The sequence below is a fragment of the Anopheles funestus genome, chromosome 3RL, assembly GCF_943734845.2.
Source record: "Anopheles funestus chromosome 3RL, idAnoFuneDA-416_04, whole genome shotgun sequence".
NCBI classification, from domain to species: Eukaryota; Metazoa; Arthropoda; class Insecta; order Diptera; family Culicidae; genus Anopheles; species Anopheles funestus.
Genome location: NC_064599.1, coordinates 21,198,364 through 21,220,914, shown reverse-complemented (window position 1 = coordinate 21,220,914; position 22,551 = coordinate 21,198,364). Strand labels below are relative to the sequence as shown.

The following is a 22,551-nucleotide window of genomic DNA, read 5'->3' as shown; positions in this document are numbered from 1 at the left end:
AATAGCGTTTTAAGATGAGATTTCCAAACATTTTGTCCAGACAGATCGTGCCAATTCTACTATGCAACGAACTGTTTGCGGTCAATTTAACACAATTAGTTGACGAATAGCGGTTGTCTCGGGTCGCTATCACGCATGTGGCTAATCCAGCCCCAATCCAAGAACCTCAATTAAGATATCAAGAAAGCTAACCAATTAGAAAGATTACCGCCGATAGCGATCGTCGACGACGACGACAACGACGACGGCGTGCGGTGTTGGGCTTTTGAAGACACCTCGGCTAAGAAATACGGGAGCTACACAGAAAGGGAAATAACACCATCTGTGTGTGTGCGCGTGTGTACCACTAAAACTGTCCCCGTGGGCTAGAAATAAATAGGAGAAGGAACTCTGTGAGTGGTTTTGTAAAATATAGACATATTTTTCTGGCTCTAACAAAAACACGAACTAGCCCAATCCATACCTTGGGCAATACGATCACTGCCTGCCTCTATAAACATCCATTCGAGGATCTTATCCCACCCGGAAGGAAAATGTCCCAAATCGAGATACTGTTTGTTTGTTCGCTCATTCACAATCCAAAATATGTCCCGGTTTGCCGTTAGAATTGTCACCAGGTTTGGCAATTTTGCGCACGAATGCGCATTACGATCTGGGACAGCGATCGCCGAGCGCATGGGAGGTAATGAGCTTTTCGAAGCAAAGCAAGTACAAACCCATATGTCATACCATTCAGTGGGTCAGTATCTTCCCAATTGTTAGCTGCTGTTCTTTATTAGCCATTGCTGAAAATGAACCTTTTTTGGCTAGGCGAGCCAAAACATTCCAGCGATCAAATACTGACCCAAAAAAAAACGCCCGGTAGGAGATAATGGATTATCCGTATTCAGGGCGTCCTCGTTCGGGTGTTGATGTCCACACACAGCGGCATTTTCACTCGGCCCAGTAATGGAAACCGGATGCGGTTCGATGCGTCCGAAATATTTTGACAAACAAGCTGACAAAAAAGGCGTCCCCGAGGTCAGCCGTCGCTGAGGATAGACAAGATTAGTGCGAGTTATTGTAGCGCTACAAAAACGGAGGAACAAGGAGGAACCAAATCTACTCAACATGATCACGCATGAGTGAACGTGGTGGCTGTAGCATATCATTAAAAAGGACACAAGGGACATTTATTTTCTTCTTCTATTGGATGGTTGTGTACGGTGATCGCATATTAAGGCTTCCCATTCGTGAAAGGACCCGCAGCAAGGACCCTCGTGTAAACGATAATGAGCGAAGAATTTAGTAATTAGAAATGAAAACATGTTTCATGTACCATGTTCCGGAGGTCTTCGCAGGCATAGAACAGCTTGAAAAAATCAATCCCATCTTCAACAACCAACCAATGAGGATAGGAACAGGGATCACTCCATTGCTTAATCCTTCCCGTACAGGACAGGTTTCACCAGGGATAACCGGTGCTGATGAGGGTGCTGGTGAGGTGACACGGCAGCGAAAAGGTACGATTCGGGCGGCTACTGCCCGAATGATGGGAATGATCCAGCCGAGTGAAGCTTCTGTGTGAATCGGTAAAGCCCTGAAGGGAAAACAAGGATTACACTTGAGTCGGAACAATGTGAACTGGTTCACTCGTTCGAGTGGGGCTTTTTTGTAATGCAAAGCTATCTTACTGTTGAGCGACACAATGGGAATCGATAGCAACAAACATAAGTTGCGCCAGAGGTTAAATATTGAGTAGAGAATTAGTTCTATTTTAAGTATTTATTTTATTTAAAGCATTAAAATGAATAGTTGTATTGATTACACAATATTTAGGAGAGTTTTTCGTATTGCTTTACAAATGTTTAAATACATATATGCTTCCTTACTCGTTTTAATCTTTTCTAAAACTTATTCCCAACCAAACTGAAATGAGTCGGAGCCGGAGTCGAGTGAGAGATAAGATGTTAATGCAAGGTGTTAAATCACTTACATTTCCTAGCATTGTTTTAAAAATGAAAAACATTCTTTTTATGAAGAAACTGATCTATTATTCGAGATATGCTTCTAGAACAGAAATCATCTTGAGAACTGCAACACTCCCTCTCAACGGTCTTTTTAAACTACGTCTAGGGACATTACGGGGGGTAGGAATTAACCGTTTATATATTAGATGGAATGTGGAATTCAATGTTTCGCAACTGCTTACAAAGTAATGAAAAATAGGGGAAAACACGCTCCATGTTTCCAGTTAAAACGACTTCTATAATTTTAGCACCTATTTGGTTGAAAACAACTAAAAAAATATTGAATAATTTTTAAAATTTCAATATCAATTTGAAATCACTTGCCCACTATCCTACCCTCTGTGCGGGACGTAGAATTTGACAGCGAGAAGGCAAAAAAAACACACAAGGAAAAAACAACAATCACAACAGCTGAGGAACGGAAAATTTTCTGTGTGTTTTACTTTTCGTGACGCAAAAAAGCCAACCGAAATCATCGTTTTCGCAATTACTTTTGTCGGGTGGTAGTGGAAACATTTTCCGGACGTACTACATCATGCAGCGATAAGGGTACGGTGAAAGGGTGTTCGAGCGAATCGAATTTAGAGGGTTGTATGTTGATAAGAAACATCACACCACACACGCACAGTTGTGGTGACGTTATCGGGAAAAAGGGTGTTTGGATTTTGCCTTCTTTCCTCACAGCATCTTCACAAATAGATGTAGAACAGATTTACCGCAGAAAAGATACGGACTTGTAGCGATGATTAACGCAAACCTAATCTAGTGCTAGTGGTTGGCGGGTGGATGTTCACGAGTGCGCTTAGATTGTTGCACTTTCGAGAGGTGTTAAAACGGGTGAATCTAAATTCCGACAGTGCACAGTGACGTCTGGTGCAACCAGAGATGGGGGTTAATTAGCGGAATCATGTTTATTGGTATTCTCCCTTTGCTTACTGCTTTGTAGTGACCAGTGTCTGGTGTCGTCGGTGTGAATCGGAAACTTCGGCACAAAAAGAAAACCGAAAAAACTTCCCACCCTCAGTATGTTCGGGCGTACCGAAACGAATAAGGACAGTTTTCTCGTCCAGACGAAAGCGGCGCGGGAAGAGCGTGCCAATGAACGGGCACAGGAAGAACGGCGGGACCGTTCAATATTGCTGCTACAGCGTAATATCCGCGGATGGTTGGCAAGGACCAAATTTCGCCAGACAATTCTGTAAGTATTCTCGTTGCGCACCTCGTTGACCCTTTTACAGCGATGAATAATTTATTGCAAATCTCTTTCAGAACTGAATTCGACGAACTGCTTCCACCGGTCACGAACGTTGGTAAACCGATCGACCTTAAACCGAGCCTTGCCGTTTACTGTGCCGCAAGCCATTTTCTGCTGCAATGGAAAGCGGATACGGCCGCACCCGAGTCAGCACAGCACCGGGAGCGGTTGGAACGTTTGTGCCGGTATTTGGTCGCAAGCCTCGAATCGGATTCACCCAAAACCAGCTACATTGGCGTGGCGTTCAACAAAGAGCTAAGCTTAGCTTGGATACGCCACATTAAGAAGCTGCTGTATCGATGCTGCACGGCGATCGAGCTTCTAAAGCCCGAGGTGCATAGCGATAGCATATCATTGGCCTTATATTTGCACACGCTGGTCGCGTTTACGTCGATCAACAGTTGGGCACTGTTGCGCAATAAATCGTTGGCCGGGTTAAAGCCCGGTATGATGCAGCTGTGCGCGAACGTGATGGGTGATCTCGTACAGAAAGGGTTCTACCTAACATTGCGCCAAGTGCTCGTGAAAGGCACCTGTCGGCCGGTAGTGAATCTAAAACCCATTTCACTCACAGCACTAGTGACGCTCGCCCTACGACCGCTCGTTTCGTCCGGGTACAGTGAGAATCTACTCAGCCAGTTCCTGGTGCAGATCCTTTCCGTACCCGGTATGATCGCACAGCTCGAACAGTTAACGCCCGAATGTCTCGTAAGCATTCAATCGCATGGAACGCTGGAAAAAACGCTCGATCTGCTGGCCGGTGAACAATCGACCAAGTTCGTGGTGGCCAGCCTGCAGAATAGCAATCTGCTTGCGCTGCTCGCAAACGTGGTGCAGCTGTACTATCTGGAACCGCCGGAAAATGCGGCCAAACTGGCCTATCCTGCTTTTACGTTCGTTGTGACGCAGTTGCTGAACGGTATACTGAACAGCTTGAGCCAAGCCGGTGGTGCCTTCACGCAGTGGCATGAACTGTTGGGATGGTTTTCACCCGGGAAAGATCGTTTGCAGCACGAAAATTTGCCGCTGATCAAGAAACAGATCCATCTGCTGTGGAACCATCGGATCGTGAAGCTGTTGCTGGGGGATAATCTGAAGGAGCTGGCAGTTGGGTACGAGACGATCGATTATCCCATCCCGACCGGTAACAGTACGGGGAATCTGTTGAAGCGTGCGCTTACCTTTGAGCGTAGTTCGATGAAAGGGCAACCGAATAAGGCGGGCAAAACGTACCGGAAGCTGGGCTCGGCTGAAGTTTCCCGTGTGGCACTAACTTGTTCGATGTATCACGCTGCACTGAGTGCGCTGTCGCAGTTACGGTTGGACATTCTTTCCGGTAAGGATGGTATAAATAGGTCTTTCTTTTCACCATTTAAACATTTGTTCCTATTTCTTGAAGGTCTTTGCTACAACGATACGGTACTGCACGATCTTTGGCTGCTGCTCGGATCGATCGGTCCAAACTGTGGTTTGAAGGGCTTCATCGAGCTGCTGCAAGTTAGCCAAACGAATTATGCACCACCGTTGCTGCTTCTATCACTGTTTTGTGACTGCATGACCCACTACGTAACGTGAGTAATGTGCGTAACTGCAAACGCGACACCACTCTAACGGATCGCATTATTCTTCCCTCGGGCCAGTATTTTAGATGATTTGGAAATGTACGAACAGCAGACACCGTTTACACTGAACGATTATATTGTGCTGTCACACTTTCTGAACACATTCCTGTACCGGACCATCCAGGATCAGATACTGGACGCGAAGACGGCAACAAGTGCACCCCTGTTCGTGTCGATACACACGCTGCTGTTGTGCCTTTACCGGCGTGACTGTCGACGGCAGTTTGCACCACCGAACCATTGGCTAATCCGTGACATTAGGCCTTCGCACTTTCTAGCCGATCTGGAGAAGGGTAAAAAGCATACGCAGATTTTACTGCAAAAAATGCCACACATTATTCCGCACGAGGACCGGGTGCAGCTGTTCCGGAAGTTTGTACAGAACGAAAAAGCTGTACTAGGATTGACGGAATCGGCCTGCGCATCACCGAGCTCCGCCCTGGTTACCGTCCATCGGGATCGTATCGTGGAGGATGGTTATCGGCAGCTGGCCGCATTACCACCGCACGGCTTGAAAGGTGTCATTCGGGTACGGTTCATTAATCAGCAGGGATTGGATGAGGCGGGTATCGATCAGGATGGTGTGTTTAAGGAATTTTTAGAAGAAACCATCAAACGGGTATTTGATCCATCGCTGAATCTGTTCAAAACGACCACGGAACAACGGCTCTATCCATCGCCCACCTCACACATGCAGGAAAACCATCTGGCATTGTTTGAATTTGTGGGCCGTATGTTGGGCAAGGCGGTATACGAGGGCATCGTAGTGGATGTACCATTTGCCTCGTTCTTTCTGTCGCAAGTGCTCGGCCAGACGCAGCAAGCGTTGTACAGCTGCATGGATGAGTTGCCATCGCTCGACAAGGAACTGTACCGTAGCTTAACGTTTATCAAACACTATCAGGGCGATGTGGCGGATCTGGATTTAACCTTCAGCGTGGACGAAGATGTGATGGGAAAGATAGTGACCCACGAGCTCCATCCGGGCGGTAAAGCACGGGCGGTTAATAACGATAATAAGTGAGTTTGCGTTGTTTAAATATTTCGAAATTTTTATTAATTTATGGTTCTTTTTTTCATTTGCAGAATTAATTACATCCACTACATGGCTTACTTCCGTATGCACACACAGATCCGTGACCAAACGGCCGCCTTTATACGCGGATTTCGTTGCATCGTTAATCCGGACTGGTTGGCACTGTTTTCCACACCGGAAGTACGTTCTTTGGCGCCTCTTTTTTAGCACCTTAGTTTTCTCACGTTTCTACATTTCACATTTTAGCTGCAAAGACTTATATCGGGCGATACATCGCCACTGGATTTGAAGGATCTGCGCAAACATACCCAGTATTATGGTGGCTTTCACGACGGTCATCGGGTGGTCGGTTGGCTGTGGGATATTCTTGCCAAAGATTTCACCGAAGAGGAGAAAAAATTGTTCCTCAAGGTAAGTCACACCTTGTTGGCGTTTAACTGGATTTAGCTGTAAAAATAATAATGTTTTTGTTGTTAGTTTGTTACGAGCTGTTCGAAACCACCGCTGCTTGGCTTTGCCCATTTGGAGCCACCGTTTTCCATACGTTGCGTGGAGGTGGGCGATGATGAGGACATCGGTGATACGGTCGGTTCGGTCATACGCGGGTTCTTCACCATCCGCAAGAAGGATCCACTGAACCGGCTGCCCACATCGTCCACCTGCTTCAACCTGCTCAAGCTGCCGAATTATCAGAAGAAGAGCATGTTGCGGGATAAGCTGCGATACGCAATATCCAGCAATACCGGGTTCGAGCTGTCGTAAGCTGTTGACGATGCGAACTTTCTTCCCATTCAGGCCCGATCCGATACGGTGCAATGTGGTAAGGCGGATCGGGCAGATTCTTATGAATTCAGAAGAAGATATATAATCCATTAAACTGTGATAGTAAGCGTGTAAGGATATTCATTTGGGGCCACAGAAGCGAATCGTGAATGGAACAGGAACAGTTGGAGTTGGAAGTTTGACGTTCTCCAATGAATATCCTCGCCCCTCCCGGCGCGTGTTTGGTATTTAGTGAAGCAACTGTGCAATCGGCGATCAATAATATGTAGGTGCAAACCAGTGGCAGTTGAATTGAACCCAGTGTTTTCGATGTTTCACAATGTGTGATGCGTTTGGTGTATATCAATAGTAGAATATTTATGGTATTGCGTTTGGTATGTCTTTGTGTGTGTGTGTTGTGTGTAACAAAAAAACAAGGAAAGCGTGTCAGAACAGTTAGAAACTGTATGTAGTGTTGTATGCGTGTGGCTTGATGGAAATGCGAAGAAAAGGGAAACTGCAAACGTGTATCAAGTGAAAGCACACAAAACGTTCAAGTCAGACGGTATATAAATGGAACTGTGTTTATTTTATATTCGTAACATTACAGGCAGCGGTAGTAGTGCAACAAAAAAAACAAAACAATGATAATCCTAATATTTATATACTATTGTAGTAAGATAAGAAAGTATTTTTTGAACGTGTCTAGAAACGATTATTTGTGTTGCATGCGACAAAACAAGAAGAAACAAAACAAACAAACAAACAAACCGTTAAAAACGGGTGTACTACACATATTCTTACAATCCCACAATTTGGTGCAAACAGGTATCCACGCATGGACCCGAAATAGATCGAAACGCGAATTTTCGTAGGAAAAAATGTTTGCACAAAAACATCTTCACACAACCAGATCGGCGGTGTAGTAACATTACACACGTAACTGAAATCAATCATACAAATAGTTGATGAAAATATGTAAGGGTCCGAATATGAATAAATGATGAACTAGGGGCTTAAGTTCGTTTTGTGGTGTTTTATTCATTTAATTTTTAATTTTCCCAAAAATGGATTAAATTTTAACGATGAAATTTGAACCATATTTCAATATGGGTTGTGTCTGGGATAATCCAACAGATGGCGCTACTGTTCTATTTGGTCCCAAACACAATTGATTTCATGAGCCAAATTATTTAATTCTCATTTGTCATAAAGGTCATCTGAGAATAGCATATATGCTTGAAATAGCTGTTAGTTAACAAAAAAGAGTCCATTTTTTAACTGTAGTGGGTGCCAACACACATATTCTGAACCACACAAAATTTTGGTTCATTTTCATGCCAGCTGTCACAGTACTTCCCGACGAGACCATTGTCCATGCACGCACTTTGACAGGCCAAGCCATTTGACATGAGAACAAGGCAAATGTCTTCTTCCTGAATTTGTTTTAGTTCACGAGAAAATTTGGTCGAGTTCGGACGCGTGGGTTGCGTCGCTCCGTGCTGGTTTATTCCTAACACGATTCTCACGGAAACGGGGTATATACACACGCACCCTCGTGCACAAACACACGCAACGCACACCAGCTGGCCGGACTGCGGAAACAATACTTCTCGAAAAACTCGGAACGACGACGACGAAGCAGCAACCGTGTGTGATGCCGTAGTGAAAAATTGTCGCTGTAAGGACGTACATGCACACAGGGCGACAGTCAAATAGGCAACGCGTCGTAACCCAGGCAACACAGCAGCAGCAGCAGCAGTGTGTGTGGTTTTTCAGACCGGCGAAGAGAAGGACCCTTTTTTTTCTTCTTCTCCGTGTGTCATACCCTGGGTAACAGTAGTACCATCATCGCCTGTATGCTGGTTTGGCATTTTCCGTTTTTAATCATCCTTTCACGAAAGTCGAGCCCTTTTGCGACCATTTTCTGTTCATCCTGCGGGATATAGATGGTGGTGGTAGTGGTGGTGCATGTCTAGAACCCTCATCGACAATAAAAGGAAGTCGCCCTTACACTACGGTGGAGGAAAAAAGCAAGCGTCGAATGCGTGCGCTTTGCTAGTGTGTGTGTGTATGTGAGTGCATAAAAGTGTGGAGTGTAAACAATACCCGTCACTGTTGGTTGTTTTCGGTCGATTTTTTTGTGGATCAGTTTCAAACATCTGAAAAAACCAAAACGTTTGCCATTTCCTTGGCAGATCAGCGTGCTTATTTGCCGTACAGTACTGCCATTTGTTGAAGGAGCTACTCAGCAAAACCACCCAGCTGCTCAGCATTGGGTTCGAGTGATTTTACGCAACCCGCGTATACACATTTCGCGTAAGACATCGCGAACAGTACGCCCGTGCTTGTGTGTGTCTGTGTCCAGTGTTTGCTGTCCTTGATCATTGTGCTGCGAAGGTACACGCGTGTGTGGTGTAAATACTTCCTCACTCTCACTGCCAATATTAAAGTGGATCACGCGGAGACACACACGCGACCTTCACACAAATAAGTTCTCGAAAATCACACACACACACGACTCCCAACAGCTGACAAAACTGGTGTTGCTATTGGTGTGTGCATGTGCTGCAGGAGAAAGCATCTTTGTGCCGGAAGTACCAACCAACCAAGAAGGCAGCACAATCGACGGAGTCATCATCTGTCAGAACGCGCTGATTAGCAGCGGCAACCATTGTGCATGTCCATGGAAACCGCTGGCAGTGTGTAGTGTGTGAAGGGTGACCAGTGTGCGTGTTTTGAGTCAATGGTGAAGAACCACTCGGCGAAGGGAAAGTGATATAATCGAAGCAGCAGTCGTTCTCCGAGTGTGGAAATTAGTTTCCGCCGAGGAAAAGTCACCGCAACAACGCAAACCCGAACCCGGTGGTAGAAATTATCTCCAACTGCTGTTGCTCAAACAGTGTGGCGGATTGGAATAATAACGTCCCAAACAATTAGCGTTTTGGTTCGTTCCGGAAAAGGCACACGCCGAATCCGAATGTTGTGCAGCCGAGGCATCATAACCATCTTCCAATCGTGAATAGAGCCTTACAAGTCTACGGACCGGTGACTCAGAAGTGCACAATTCCGGTGCAAATTTCATCAGTCATTTGCCATTAGTCTGTGTATGTGTGCATGCGGAAAATCATGCGTGAGTAGCTGCTGCTGCTGTAGTTGATTCCATTCTGTTCTTCTTCACGCCTAGCAGCTCCTTCCTTCTTTAACCTTGCATTAAGAAATAGCCTCGCATGTGGAAGGGTAAAACGCATCGATAATTGTGCAATAAAAAGGTGAGCGGTGAACAGAATCAGAATCGGTAACGAAACGTAACGCATGTAACCATCCAAGCAAACATACACGTGAAAGGAGGCAAGTGAGAAAGAGAGAGAGAAAAAAAAAATTGGTGCAGATTAGTTCATTTGTTTTTTTTTTGTGTGTGTAAAGTTTCGGCCATTACGAAACCCAGTTTCCAATTTCGTTTCTGACCAACTATCAACATCCTGATCTATTCTGACGGTTGGGTGTATCGAGCAAGTGTTTTGTGTGTACGTGAATTTGTGCGCGTAATGTGTGTGCGAAAAGCCTACTGAGCCGTTTCAGTTATCAGTCAAATTTGTTCCGTTTGTAAATCCCTTCGTTTAAAGAAATCAAGTGCAAAAAAATAAAGTAAAATAAATCAAAAGCTACGGCCGGAAGTGTGGCCATCTACATCCGGAAGTGTGCGCACCCCCACCACCATACACACGAAAGTTTCCATTGTGCGTGCAATTCCCTACGGTGAGGGAAAATAAGTTTACAAGAGCAAAACGCAAAACAAAGCAACCCTTCGCCCATATTCGCCGCTATTGTGTGTGTGTGTATCGAGCTTTTCCGTAAAAGTGCGCGTGAAGGGAAAAGTTTTGATCGTTCCGCATTTCCATCCGTTGCGACCTCTCGCCGCGCTCTTTCTCCTCCGGGTTTTGTATATGGTGCGCACATTTTCCGGGGTTTTTCACGCACCGTTTTTCACCATTAGTCATCGGGCTTAGCTCATTCCTTTTTGGGTGGGCTCCACTTCCTTTTCGGCATTTTATTGTTTGTTGTGACGCGTGGGTGCCGTGCGGAAGTGTGTTTGGTTACTTCATTCAAGTCGACGGGTTTTTCACCGAGGCGGTTTTTCTTCGACCAGTGACACCTAGAAGTTGCTTGTTCGGCATCAAAACAAACGCATCATCCCGGATAATCGGCTGACCATCACATACACACACACACACACCCATAAAGACCCCAGCGAGGTGGGTTCTCGTCGGAGAAGTGATCGGGTTATGCGCATCGGCTGAATGGCGGCTGTCGGTGGCCCTGCCAGGCAATCACGGGGGGTCTCCATGAGTGTCTCGATGTCGTTAGTACAAGGAGGAGCTGCCGGTGCGCCGCAGGGCGCCATTCTGGCCGCGGCCGCACCCTACTTCCAGCCACCGGCCGTCCCACAGGATGTGCAACCGGATCGACCGATCGGCTACGGTGCATTCGGTGTCGTATGGTAAGCTTTTTGCGATTCTAATCTTTTCTACTTACCCCTGTTGATAACCTTCATCCTGGCGTGAAGTTGTGAGGAGGGTTTTTTTTTAATTTTTCCATTGATTAAACTACTCTATCCATGCTTGATAAAGATTGTTCCGGATGTACAAGTTTGTTGTTTCAAATGTCATGTGCCGAAAGAGTGAGAATCTGGTAATCGATCTCTGGGAGTAGTTATTCTTTATATAATTCAATATTTTGGAAATTGTAAGCAATTTCACAAACATTCCATCCGGAGTTCTCAATCTCCTCGATCGTCTCGGTAAAGTCCCTGAAAGCCACTGGTGCACAGGAAAGATCCTATACAGCTGGTTATATTACGAAGCTGGCCTGTCACATGGTAGCTTAAAGCATTTTCTGTTATAATTTTTTTGAATTTTGGGTCTCTGATTATTTTTGACGAATTCGCGATGGGTACTGTAAATTCAGGATTACTGTAAGTTTTTGAATCATTTTTGCTATGAACGAACGGTCTGAATGTGACATTCTGGAACCAGTCCTGTCATATGATACACTCCGATATTATTATCCCACCGGTACACCCTGATTCTATATCTCCGACCTAATTGTCTTGAGGAGACGCCATATTTATACTGAATTCCATTAAAATCAATCCCAATCTGTTGACGATGCCCGCCAGACAGGACGGAAGAGAACAGTGATGCAGACATCACTGACACCACTATCGACGTCAAAAATACTGATAAACTGCGTCGAACTGTGTCAACCAAATCGAATCGCCCTAGGGGAGAATCCATCAGCTCGAGAATACTTTTTTTGGGCGACGCAAGTATTGGGGAAAGTAAAAATAAGGCAACTTAAAAATAGCTAAATCAATCGATTCCTTGCTCGTAGCATCGTTTTATTCGTGCGGAAATGTAAAGGTGAAGGTTGCGTCTCCAACCCTCAATGATGGCAACTTCGAAACGCGGTCAGTAGCTGATAAGGACGGACACATCTTATTTCTTCCACAAACTGATACGCCGTATCCCTGTATGAAGATGTTTGGAGAGAGAGAGATAGAGAGAAAGAGAGTGGAAAAAATTGCGCGATAGGCGATTGGTAATTGGGACACGACCTGTCAGTTAGAGTGCTGTGAGGTGTAGTGAGAAAGGTGTAGGGCAAGTTCCCAGACACAATGCACTTGCACTTGTACCAACTTGGACATTCGTCAGGGCGCGAAGAATGAGGTTACCAACAGATGTTTGTTCACGCACGCTTTGTACGATCCTGGTGTTTTGTTGTTGCTGTATGTCGCTTTAAAATGGTGCTAATAAACCTTGAAAAACTTTCCGGCCTCGGTTCCAATTTACACTCACTGGAATCTCGTTGGTTGGAATTTTTGGAGGTGTTCTCACCCTTTTTAGGGCACGCCTTGTTTTGGAAAGCTATTATCAAGCACTTGTAAGGTAGTTCTTTAAGGTAGTGTATTCACACACCCCTTCATTTGCTAACTTGAGCGGCACACCTTTGATTTGGTCTAATCAAGGATTTCTGGAATAATATGAAATTCTGACATTTTGTGAATTGTACAATGATTTGAAGTTGTTCAATGTTTGAATATCCTCCAGTTTGATTATAAGTAAAATAACTCAAATATTTTGTGTTCCTTAACTACGCGTTCGTAAGGATTATATTACATGTGACCTAAAATCATGAGTGTTCCCTATATTTAACCGGTTCGTGATAACGGCTTGCAAAAGGTGTGTGTTGCTGCTGGCTTGTGTTAATTAAACAGCTGTGTGTGGTACAAACGACAGGCTCGGTGGCGAATGGGAGTTTGTTTGATAAATGATATATCACCTAGGCCAAGATATCATCGGTTGGGGAATGGAGAGGGCACGAAAAGTGAAAATGTAACATTACGGAAATAATCCCAAATCGATCCAGTATCGGTCAGCCGTCGTGGGTCACCTTCCGTAAAAAAGGGGGGAACTACCTTCTCCATGAAGAAGCTGACGCATCGTGTTCCAGTGAAAGTTATCGCAACACTCGCTCAGTCGACACGATAATGTTTTGGCAACTGATCGCGCGGGTTCGTAACACCGTGTGATAATTGATTCCTTTGCTTAGTTTCAATCGGTCGGGTAGTCCGATTCGGATGTTATCTATATTGGGTAGGGCGTACTAGATACGTGTGGTGTGACATATCGGACTGTGGCAGTTCGTCAACTTCTCAACAAAGGTAGGAGATAATTCGTCGTTTGTTTGCAGAAGTTTTGTGTGTTTTGTTTTCTGTTTGCTTGGTTGCTGCATCCGTCCGTCAATGTCAACGATGGAACGAAACGGATTTGATAACCGCAAATCAAATCATGTGGTACGACAATTTGTGGTTTGTGTAATTATTTCTCCTCCATTTCGATCACCCTCGTGCATATTTAACCACTAATAACTGGGTCGTTTGGAAGATTTCCAGTTGGGAAAATCTCTTACTCACTCTGAAACATTTTTACGGAGATCACGTTTCGCCGGGACAAAAAGAGTTGAGGAGTTCCTGCGAATTAATGAGTTTTCAACGTGATCTTTGTGTATATCTTTGACACCAACTCCCTCGTGATATGGAGGTTGTAGGTATGTGCAGAAAAAAAAGTATACTCAGTACCATTCACACATGAACCGTGCTTCTTCGCTGTACTGTGCAATATCGATAACCTAGTTATTTTTTGCCAAACCGACGGCTCTCTTCAATTGCGTAAATCATCAATATGTATAACGCACATGGGGACATTGCTTATCAGGCGGTTCGCTTCCTCTTTCTTGCGCTTTCTTGTTTGGTGATCGCTTGTTTGGTTTCTTCCTTTCATAACAATGTTGCTTTAATGTGCCCGAAACGCACAGACACTTGATTGTTACACCGAGGCACTGATGCTGTCTTGGATGGCATCCATCCTCAGGGTTTTATCGCTCCATCGCAACGGTGGTTGTAATAATTTGATCAATTATTTTTGAGTTGGAAAGAGAAAAAAAAGAACAACCAGTGACTAACATAATCGTCCCCGCTGCGGTGGTGAGCTTGGAACGAACGACACTTGTGACACTTTGGCCGGTATTATGAGAGCACTCTGAACGTCGTACCCTCGTGCGGCTCAGCAAAAAGATGACACAAAATAGTTTGTCTTGCTGTGCGTTGTGTTTGTAGACGAGAGCGTTATATATGCCGTCATCGAAATAGAAAAAAAGTGGGGGGTTTGATGGATGTATTACGCCTTCGGCAACATAGGTTTCTCCCCTAATAGTTGGGAAGGATATTTTTAGCAGAGGCAAACCGAACTCTATCTCTCTCTCTCTATGATGTGATGTTGCGAGGGATGTTGCACTAAGCAAATGAAGGTTAGCATGGTGTTTAAGTGAACGAATAAGGAAACCGTGATCGTCTACCGGAAGAGGAATCGGTGATGCGGTGGAGACGATATTGGCGGAAAGCCAGGAAAACTTGCATATTTTATATCTTCGTTATAGAATAAACGCACTCACGAGAATGGTTGATGCATGAATTTAGTGTATAGATTGATTGTAGCTTAATTTAGTAATATTGTGCTTATAATTGAATATTTAACAAAGAGTCAATAATACGAATCTTCAGTAAAGAGTCATTGAATCATGTGCTCTCATCAAAGATCTCTTGAATCTTTAAGGATCTTTGGAGGTTTATGAGACTTCATAATGGAGATTCACTTCCAAAATACATAGTGTGTAGACAACTGTTATTTTATAATGAAGAAAAAAGTCCGAGGAATTATTGGAAGATTTGCATGTACAGTCAACCCTCTTATAACGAGTAACACCCTCTTGTGATGTGTTTCTAGGTAACGAAGAAGTATGAATGCTTTTAAAATAGAACTCAACGAGCATTCGAAGTCCTGGATTTTTTTTTATTTGTTTGCTCAATACCGAAGATGCACGGTTGAAGAAACTTTGGAATTATATGAAATTGACCATATTGATCTAATGTTGTTAGTCAGTAGTTAAGGATTGAAAACAATTACATGCAAGAGATTCTACCAAACCTGATGCGAAGGAAAAAGATTTGGAAAACAAGTTCTCAACATAAGAAGTTGTTTCTTCATATATTTCTCATAGCATCTTGATGATGCACGGGCTCCAAAAGTGTAAGCCGCCTACATCAAGATCAAGATGAAGAATAAATTTTGAGAGTCTTTTTCTTTTGTGGCGCTATAACCCTCAAGAAGTCTTGATATGTCATTTTCTGGCTTTCTTTGACTTTTAAAAATCCGAGATATTCGAGTAAGATAGTTGCTCGGATAGGATTCCGGATGGGTCCGGATGGGATTTGATACTCGGTCCTGTCGTTTAGAGACCGCCATCGCTATCATGTATACTATCGAGCTGTCCTAAATGTAGAGTGTGTATTTTCAACGAGTATTTCGTATAACGATCAAATCACTCTAAAGGATTTGAACGCATTATAAGAAGATTAAAAGTATATGATATTTTTTGCTAAACTTTGCTTCTTCTACAGCTATCTGCTTGTTATCGTCACAAAGGAAAAATAAAATGTTTTGATGAAATTCTTTCAAATAATGCACACCAAATGAAGCAAATCCATCATTAGACTTTACCGATGGTGCCCTCTCTCCGGAGGATCGGTATCAGTTGACAAAGGCAAACGATGCTTACCACCGATGGCAAGAGGAAATGTAATCTGTCTGCCCCTCCGTTCAATGTACGCGGGAACATTACGGCTTAGCGAAGGAAAAAAAACAACCCATATTCTAGTTCCCTATACCCCTCCTAGACAACGCTACCTCTGGAAGTCATCAAACGCGAAGAACCCCCTTAAGTTCAGGATAAAGCGGTAGCGGTATGTTAGGTGGCAGAAGTAGAACCCATTATTATGTGGTAGACGCCGTACACTGACAACCAGAAGTACTAGTACACAAACACACTCGTGGAGAAAAAAAAGGTCGCCGCATATGTGTGGGCTGTACACGGGCGCGCCTTACGTACGTTTGCTTGCGTCTATCCGCATGATTGTTGCGTTCCATCCCGATGGGCTTCGGGCTTGCGGTGCGCGGATCATCATTACGTGATGTTCGGAAGGCGCGCGTGCACAACAAGGGGGTCTTGCGTGAATGTATCGATAGCAGCTCTATTTTTATCACAAAAACGGAAAGGAGCTGCTAAATGTTCCTCGTGCATACGTACTCACACGCATATTGCTGCTGCATGTTCGTGAGACCGTTTACAATGCACTGCCGCCACCTCCCCCAGCAATGTGGCCTAGCGTGTTTGACGGTATAGGAAAATTGGTGGAAGTGTGGATTGGTAGACACATTGCGTTTGTTATTGTTTACAACTATTCCATTGCTCCGGCTTTAAAGCGTCCGACCGAGTGTCGTTCGTTTTGTCATTTATTTGTCTCAAGCATAGGAGGGTCAACACCCTCCTATTGCTTCTTACGTTACGCAGCGCGAAAATGGGTTCGCATAAATTGAATGCCACATGTCTCGTTCGTTCTCTCCCAGGGATAAGGTGCACGAGCGTGCACGGAACAGAATATCGTACACAGACAGATGAAATCGGTTAAGGGGCAAGCAGGAAGTTTAATTGAATGTTGCTTGTTTCCGATCGTAATCCTGCCAACGGGTGGACGGTTCGTGCATGAAATGATTAATGTGCCTCCCAACGCTCCCTCCACCTGTATGTTTGTCAGGCACACACGCTTTACCTTGACACAAGTGCATTGATACGTGTTGATGAAGGTGAGCATATATTTAACGGGACTTTAGACGAGCAGCATCTTATACATTGTCAGAAACCACAATTGGTGAAATATGTTTTGTAAATAAAACAAAATCGAGAAATATGTTTGAGAAAGGAATCAAAAAATGTCTTGGTAAATAATAAGAACACAATCAGTGGATATGGTACTTGCACCGGACCATTAGTGAAAAATTGAACAAGGAAGAAATTTATCCTACAATTCATAGGACGGAATGATGAATGGTTCAGAATTGCGAAAAACAACGATAAAAAGAAATATAACTAGAGCTGACCAGTGTGAAACAGCCCAAGTGTGCAGTCGAAAGCATAATTACAAAGTGCGATTTACAAAATTGCAGCTCAGGCGTAAAGCATCTAATTAATGCAGTCGTTAATCATTTACGCGAAGACGCGCGTAAAGGAATGGCGGGACTGGAGCAAATTGTCCCTGCTCCAACAAGGGGCAGAAGTAACGCAACATGCTCACACCCAACTTGAAGTTGCAATTTACCATCCTTTTAGTGAAACATTGGAGTGCTGGTTTGAATTCGTATCTTTTTTCTATTTGGAGAAGAAGTCTCAGACAGAATGGAACGTATCACGGGTTTATGTAACGAAGAAAGCAAAACATTCTTGGTCTCTTTAATTTAATTGTGCCGTAATGAGTTGATTTTTGCAATTTGTATACGATACTTGGATACGGGCGACCCGGCGGTGTATATGAAAAACGGCGCTGGTCCACACGGCAGTACCTGGAATAAAATCCCATCTGGACCGTCCTCCCGTAGAAAGGACTGACTATCCGGCTATACGGCGAAAATAAGTCTTGTAAGCCAGAAATTAACCTTAGAGGTCGTTAAAGCCAACCAGAGAGAGAGAGATACTTTACTCGGCGTTTTATTGGAGAATCTTATGCAATATCTTAAAGATCTTACAGTGTTCTCTATCTACTAGATACTGTTCAAGTTGAACCAGAATATGTGGTAGTCAAGAATGCATTCAACAAAGTGAATATCAGGTTGTAGAATTTTCTGGATTCCAGATAGGAGTTCTAGATCTTATAAGATGGATTCGACATATTCTAGAACCGGATTCAGTATTGACCCCAACTATGCCATTTGATATGCTATTTGACTCCAACAGCCAAAGATCGGACAAGACAAGAGCAAACAAATATGAAAGGTGCTCTATCAGACTTCTTAGGACGTGCTAGACAAACACGACATCGAACGAGACACGACTACCGATTTTTGATAGAGCACGCTTTCCCCTACTGCTGACAGACTCTACGAATTTGGTTGTTCAATGTCATTCTTATGACATGTACGGCCCATCGGAACGTGCCCGGTATGATTGGTTGCTCGATGCTTATATAAGTTTTAGAGTTCAAGTTTAAGTTTATGAAGAAAAAAGCACTATTTATCTTACATTTGATTATCTTACATACGATGATGGCCATAGCTGCGAAGAAGTGAAACGTAAATCACAGTATAACTGCAAATCACCTACAATCTATAACATGGATAGAAAACGGATGTAAATGAAGGAATATCTCATACAGCGCAACTGCAATATTGTGGTGAAACAATTACCATATGCCCAATTTCGATGTGCCATTTCCTTGGTGCGGGTAGTTGCATTCATTCGAATGGCAAACGCAGATTGTTAGATTGCGCACATTCGACGATTGTCATAAATCATCGTTCAATGGCTGGTACACGGTTTTTCGGTAGAGAACGAAGAGTATCGTGCACTTTTTCGAACTATCGTAGCTACATTTCCGAACGGATTGCGGCAGTTGGGTAAGTTGTTGGTTGTACGTCGGTTGAGCATTACTCATTCACTTTGTCTACGGAATATTGGTTCACTTGCCATAATTCTTTCAAGAACGCACGACATATGGTGATGATATTTATTAATTTTGCATTCGTAACAGATCCACACGCGGTAAGAACTACCGGTAGTGAATGGTTTTAATATTTTTCAGATTCTAATTTAAAATTTAATTAAAGTTCAGATTAATTACTTCAGCCCTCTGTGGCTGACAAAACGGCAAAAGCCGTAATCATGTAATAAAATAAATAAAAATAAATAAAGTTCAGTGTTCTTAAATGTGTGTCTTTTGACAAGAAGTACTGTTCTTTTTGAGCGATGTAATTATTATTGTTATAATAAATTGATTGTGTATTTAATATCTAAATATTTAATATATCTACGGCGGAGTACAGGATTCGAGCTGGGATTTTAAGGCATTGCCGCACATGTTATGTCAAGGTGTGCATAAGCAGGTGCTATGAAAAGCAACATTCCACACATGATTGCTCCAATGTCCTGAAGGTGGCGATGTTAAGTTGCTGATTGGCTGGATGATGTCAAGTCCGCAGAGACGGAAGTGTACTCCTAGTGATTCCCGGGGTACTCCTCGCACTATAGACCTTGGCTAGGAAAATGGAAACTACCTTATTGTTCCATTTTCTGCACGGTTGCACTAGCTTCATACACCCACGCGTTAGAGACGCGTTGTTGAGTGCTGCATAGTATTTTTATTCTATTTTATTTTTAGGCTGAACTATTAACGTCGAGTGCTCATGAAGAATGTGTGAAGGACAACTGGGTATTTTTTTATATTGGTGGTTCTGATACTCTGGGGTATGCTCCCTTCCCAAGCTGAGGAAGCACATTTTTAATATAGAAAAACACAATGAAGAATTGCTTCATCCCCATACAACCCTTCAGTACTTGGAAGCACTGTAAATCACGCAAGACGGTGGTTATAATTTTATTACCTTTCTGTTGTGTGAGAACTCATCGCTAGACGCTAGTATGAATCAATTCTTATCCGGGTGATGTTGGTTTCTCAGTAACAGGACAAAAAGCGGGTGGGCGTCGTGACTCCCTGGGACTGTGTGCTTAAGCAGGTTCTCCATGCGGAACCAACCACAGCATCGTCGACTGCAGAAGCTATTTTTAACATCCTTCGTACTTCATCTTTCCAATTTATTTTGAGTTAGGATTTTCATTCTTCCTTCTCGGTAACGAAGGTCGTGAAAAGGATGATGACGGCAAATCGTGATTGGCAATACCAACGGAAAATGAAATACTTGGCATTGAGACGTGTATTATAATACTTGGACTATAGATTATATAAAATATACGTTGAGATACATTTATAGCGATGAATTATGTTATAATACTTATATTGGGATATTTCTATCTTTAACGGGTTTTCTAAGAGCAGTCCTTTTTGAAAATAATGAGTTCTCCCAAAAGTCCCAGAAACTGTGCTATACTGTTCGCAACCGTTTTTCAAACAAATTCTTGCCAGAACTTCCCCTGTCAAGCACATTAAATAAAATATGCGCAGGCAACGGTTTATGGTCGGTTGACCTTTCCGGTCGTTAACATTGCTGTGCGAAAGTATGGTGATATCCTAACGAAGATAAATCATCACGAAAAGCAGCACAAAACACCTGAATCGGAAGGAATCATAAGTTGTACTATTCGCATCTATGAGGATCCCTTTTTTGTCTTTATATGCCAGTTTGGTTTGATGCTCCAACAAAATATTTTCAAACAAAATGTGCTGTTCGGACATCATTCCTCGATATAGTCACCTTTCATGATTTTTCCAGAGTACCCTGGTTCTTTAGGGAGCAAAAGAAGAGCTAAAAAAATGGTTCCTCTTTACTCGAGTTGGAATGAGCTTTGGTACCTGCGATGTCTGCAAACGGTAAAAATGTCAAGAAAATTCAGGTTATGTTTTTCCCGTTCTATAAGCATTATTAAGGAAAAAACGTGCCCGAAGCGTTCCGAAGAGAACTCACTATAAATTGCTGCTGCACCACTTTGTCCGTTCATTAACAGTCCTGGGAGGTTGTGGTACAATCCAAAATACAAATTTATCGTCTCTGCCCTGTGCCATGGTCCAAAAATTTTGGGTGTCGAATTTTCCATGTGCCAATCCATGTACCCATTTCTCAAACACCCTCTCCCTAGCCTGGGAGTCCGTTGCAGAGTACCTGTACAAAGGTGGTGACTGTTTACGGGCCATTTTGAATACGGGACGTCCTTTCGGGTTGTGAACAAAAAGGTTCTCACAGGATAACGTTAGGCAGGTCTGGTCGTCGTTCCTTTTTTTTTTGGTACTGCTTTGGGAGGTTATGCAGAAAATCATCATCCCTTTAGGACAACGTTCTTCACCCAACGAGGCATGACCATAGTCCTCGCCTACAGGAAGCTGCTGGTGTGAAGATGGCGTTATTCATATTTGTCTTTACATAGCCTATGGAGGTGTGCAAACGTTTGGGGAGGGATATGATTTTCTGTCGCCTTTTTGTGTGCTGAATCAGCCACTTTTCCGGACACTGCTCGGCAGTTGATAATGGACTGCAGTTTGAGCAGTGTGTAGTGCTCTTTGTCCTCGGCGGAACGTATAGACGTTCGGCAGCTTCAGCTAAAGTTAGTTCCACTAATGCGCGGTACTTATGGCGACTAATGGGGTAATAATGTTTCGCTTATTCGAACGGCCACATTCTGGTTTTTTGTTTCGCTGTTAGCTTTGCATGCGAAGAACACAAATCTGTGGCGTGCCAGAACACTTCTCAATTGTGTCTCGGGAAGAATCGATCGGAGTAAACCTCGTGCCTAGCGAAACTACACCGTTTCCACAACTCCCCGTTTTGCGAAGGGAGTGCGAATGTCTATGTTTGGCTTATTATTATGCAGCACGTACAATCGACCAGAAACACCATTTCCTTTCCCAGGTTGGTGGAAAACTGGCAGAAGGAAGTTTGGCCTCGCGCAGCAGACGGTGACGGGCGACACGAGCATTATGGTAGGGTTTTTTTGATGAGATACAAAGAGATGAAGTTCGTAGAATTGGCACCATCTTTTTCTAGCTATTTGCTATTGGCCGGGGGAGACTTTACCGAGAAGTATGAAGAATTTTAAGGCAAAAACCATCGATGAGTGCGATCGCCCTTTCGGGACCGAAGAATTTCGGTTCCGTAGTTTCGGTTGTTTGTGGCAGGGGAAGTACTTTGCATAAACGGAAACCGGAAAGACGTGCGTGTTGTACCATCGTTAGAGTGGCAATGTGACGTACAAATCAATATTTTTGGGATCGTCTTTGGGACACGAGAGCCGCCTGTGTTGGTAAAAACTTACAAAGAGCTACTATGAATTAATTTTTAATTTAAGGATTTTTGTTTTTCGGGATCTCAAAGGAACTCAAACTTTAAAATTTTGAATATATTACTTTAAAAAAAAAGCACTTTAATGACTTTTTGCTTTAATGATTCTAACATGAAAGCTAAACAAATTCTGGCGCATAAATCGGTGAAAACACTAAACCAGCCCAATTCGCACCAGATCTTGTGAATTGCGGATGAAAGCATTATGTTGGGATTGTTGAGAAATGTTTTTTTTTCGCCATTTTGTTCTGCTATATGCTAATGTACGGTCGTTTTCCGGTAAAGTGTCAGCTGCAATTAAACCTTTAATTTGTCAGCGCATACATAAACTGCTGCTGCTGCTGTCATCTCGTGCCGGTATTATGGTTGGCGAACTTAAAAGAGCTAGTTTGAGGAAATGCATGATGTTCTG

General features: G+C 43.5%; 2 protein-coding genes across 3 annotated transcripts in view; both read left to right on the top strand.

Moving 5' to 3' along the window:
* The first annotated feature begins 2,388 nt into the window (after positions 1 to 2,388).
* LOC125768528 (ubiquitin-protein ligase E3B) lies at positions 2,389 to 7,704 on the top strand. Its single transcript, XM_049436308.1, has 8 exons — positions 2,389 to 2,558; positions 2,956 to 3,207; positions 3,279 to 4,600; positions 4,664 to 4,835; positions 4,905 to 5,906; positions 5,973 to 6,102; positions 6,169 to 6,333; positions 6,400 to 7,704. The coding sequence occupies exons 2-8, from the start codon at positions 3,035 to 3,037 to the stop codon at positions 6,682 to 6,684; spliced, it is 3,249 nt and encodes a 1,082-aa protein (XP_049292265.1). The 5' UTR covers positions 2,389 to 2,558; positions 2,956 to 3,034; the 3' UTR covers positions 6,685 to 7,704.
* Positions 7,705 to 8,117: 413 nt separating this feature from the next.
* LOC125768535 (serine/threonine-protein kinase NLK) overlaps positions 8,118 to 22,551 on the top strand; it is a 78,312-nt gene continuing 63,878 nt past the window's right edge. Inside the window, exons 1-2 of one of the 2 annotated variants that reach the window (XM_049436331.1) lie at positions 8,205 to 8,222; positions 10,111 to 11,185. In XM_049436331.1, coding sequence (XP_049292288.1) covers positions 10,986 to 11,185 — 200 coding nt within the window. In that variant the 5' untranslated portion in view covers positions 8,205 to 8,222; positions 10,111 to 10,985. Of the gene's footprint in view, positions 11,186 to 22,551 lie in introns of both variants that reach the window. The other variant, XM_049436332.1, reaches the window with a different exon arrangement.

Coding starts and splice junctions, on each gene's coding strand:
- LOC125768528 (XM_049436308.1), top strand. CDS start 3,035: ATGTTCGGGCGTACCGAAACGAATAAGGACAGTTTTCTCGTCCAGACG. Junction 4,836..4,904: donor TGCATGACCCACTACGTAAC/GTGAGTAATGTG, acceptor CCCTCGGGCCAG/TATTTTAGATGATTTGGAAA. Junction 6,103..6,168: donor CACTGTTTTCCACACCGGAA/GTACGTTCTTTG, acceptor TTCACATTTTAG/CTGCAAAGACTTATATCGGG.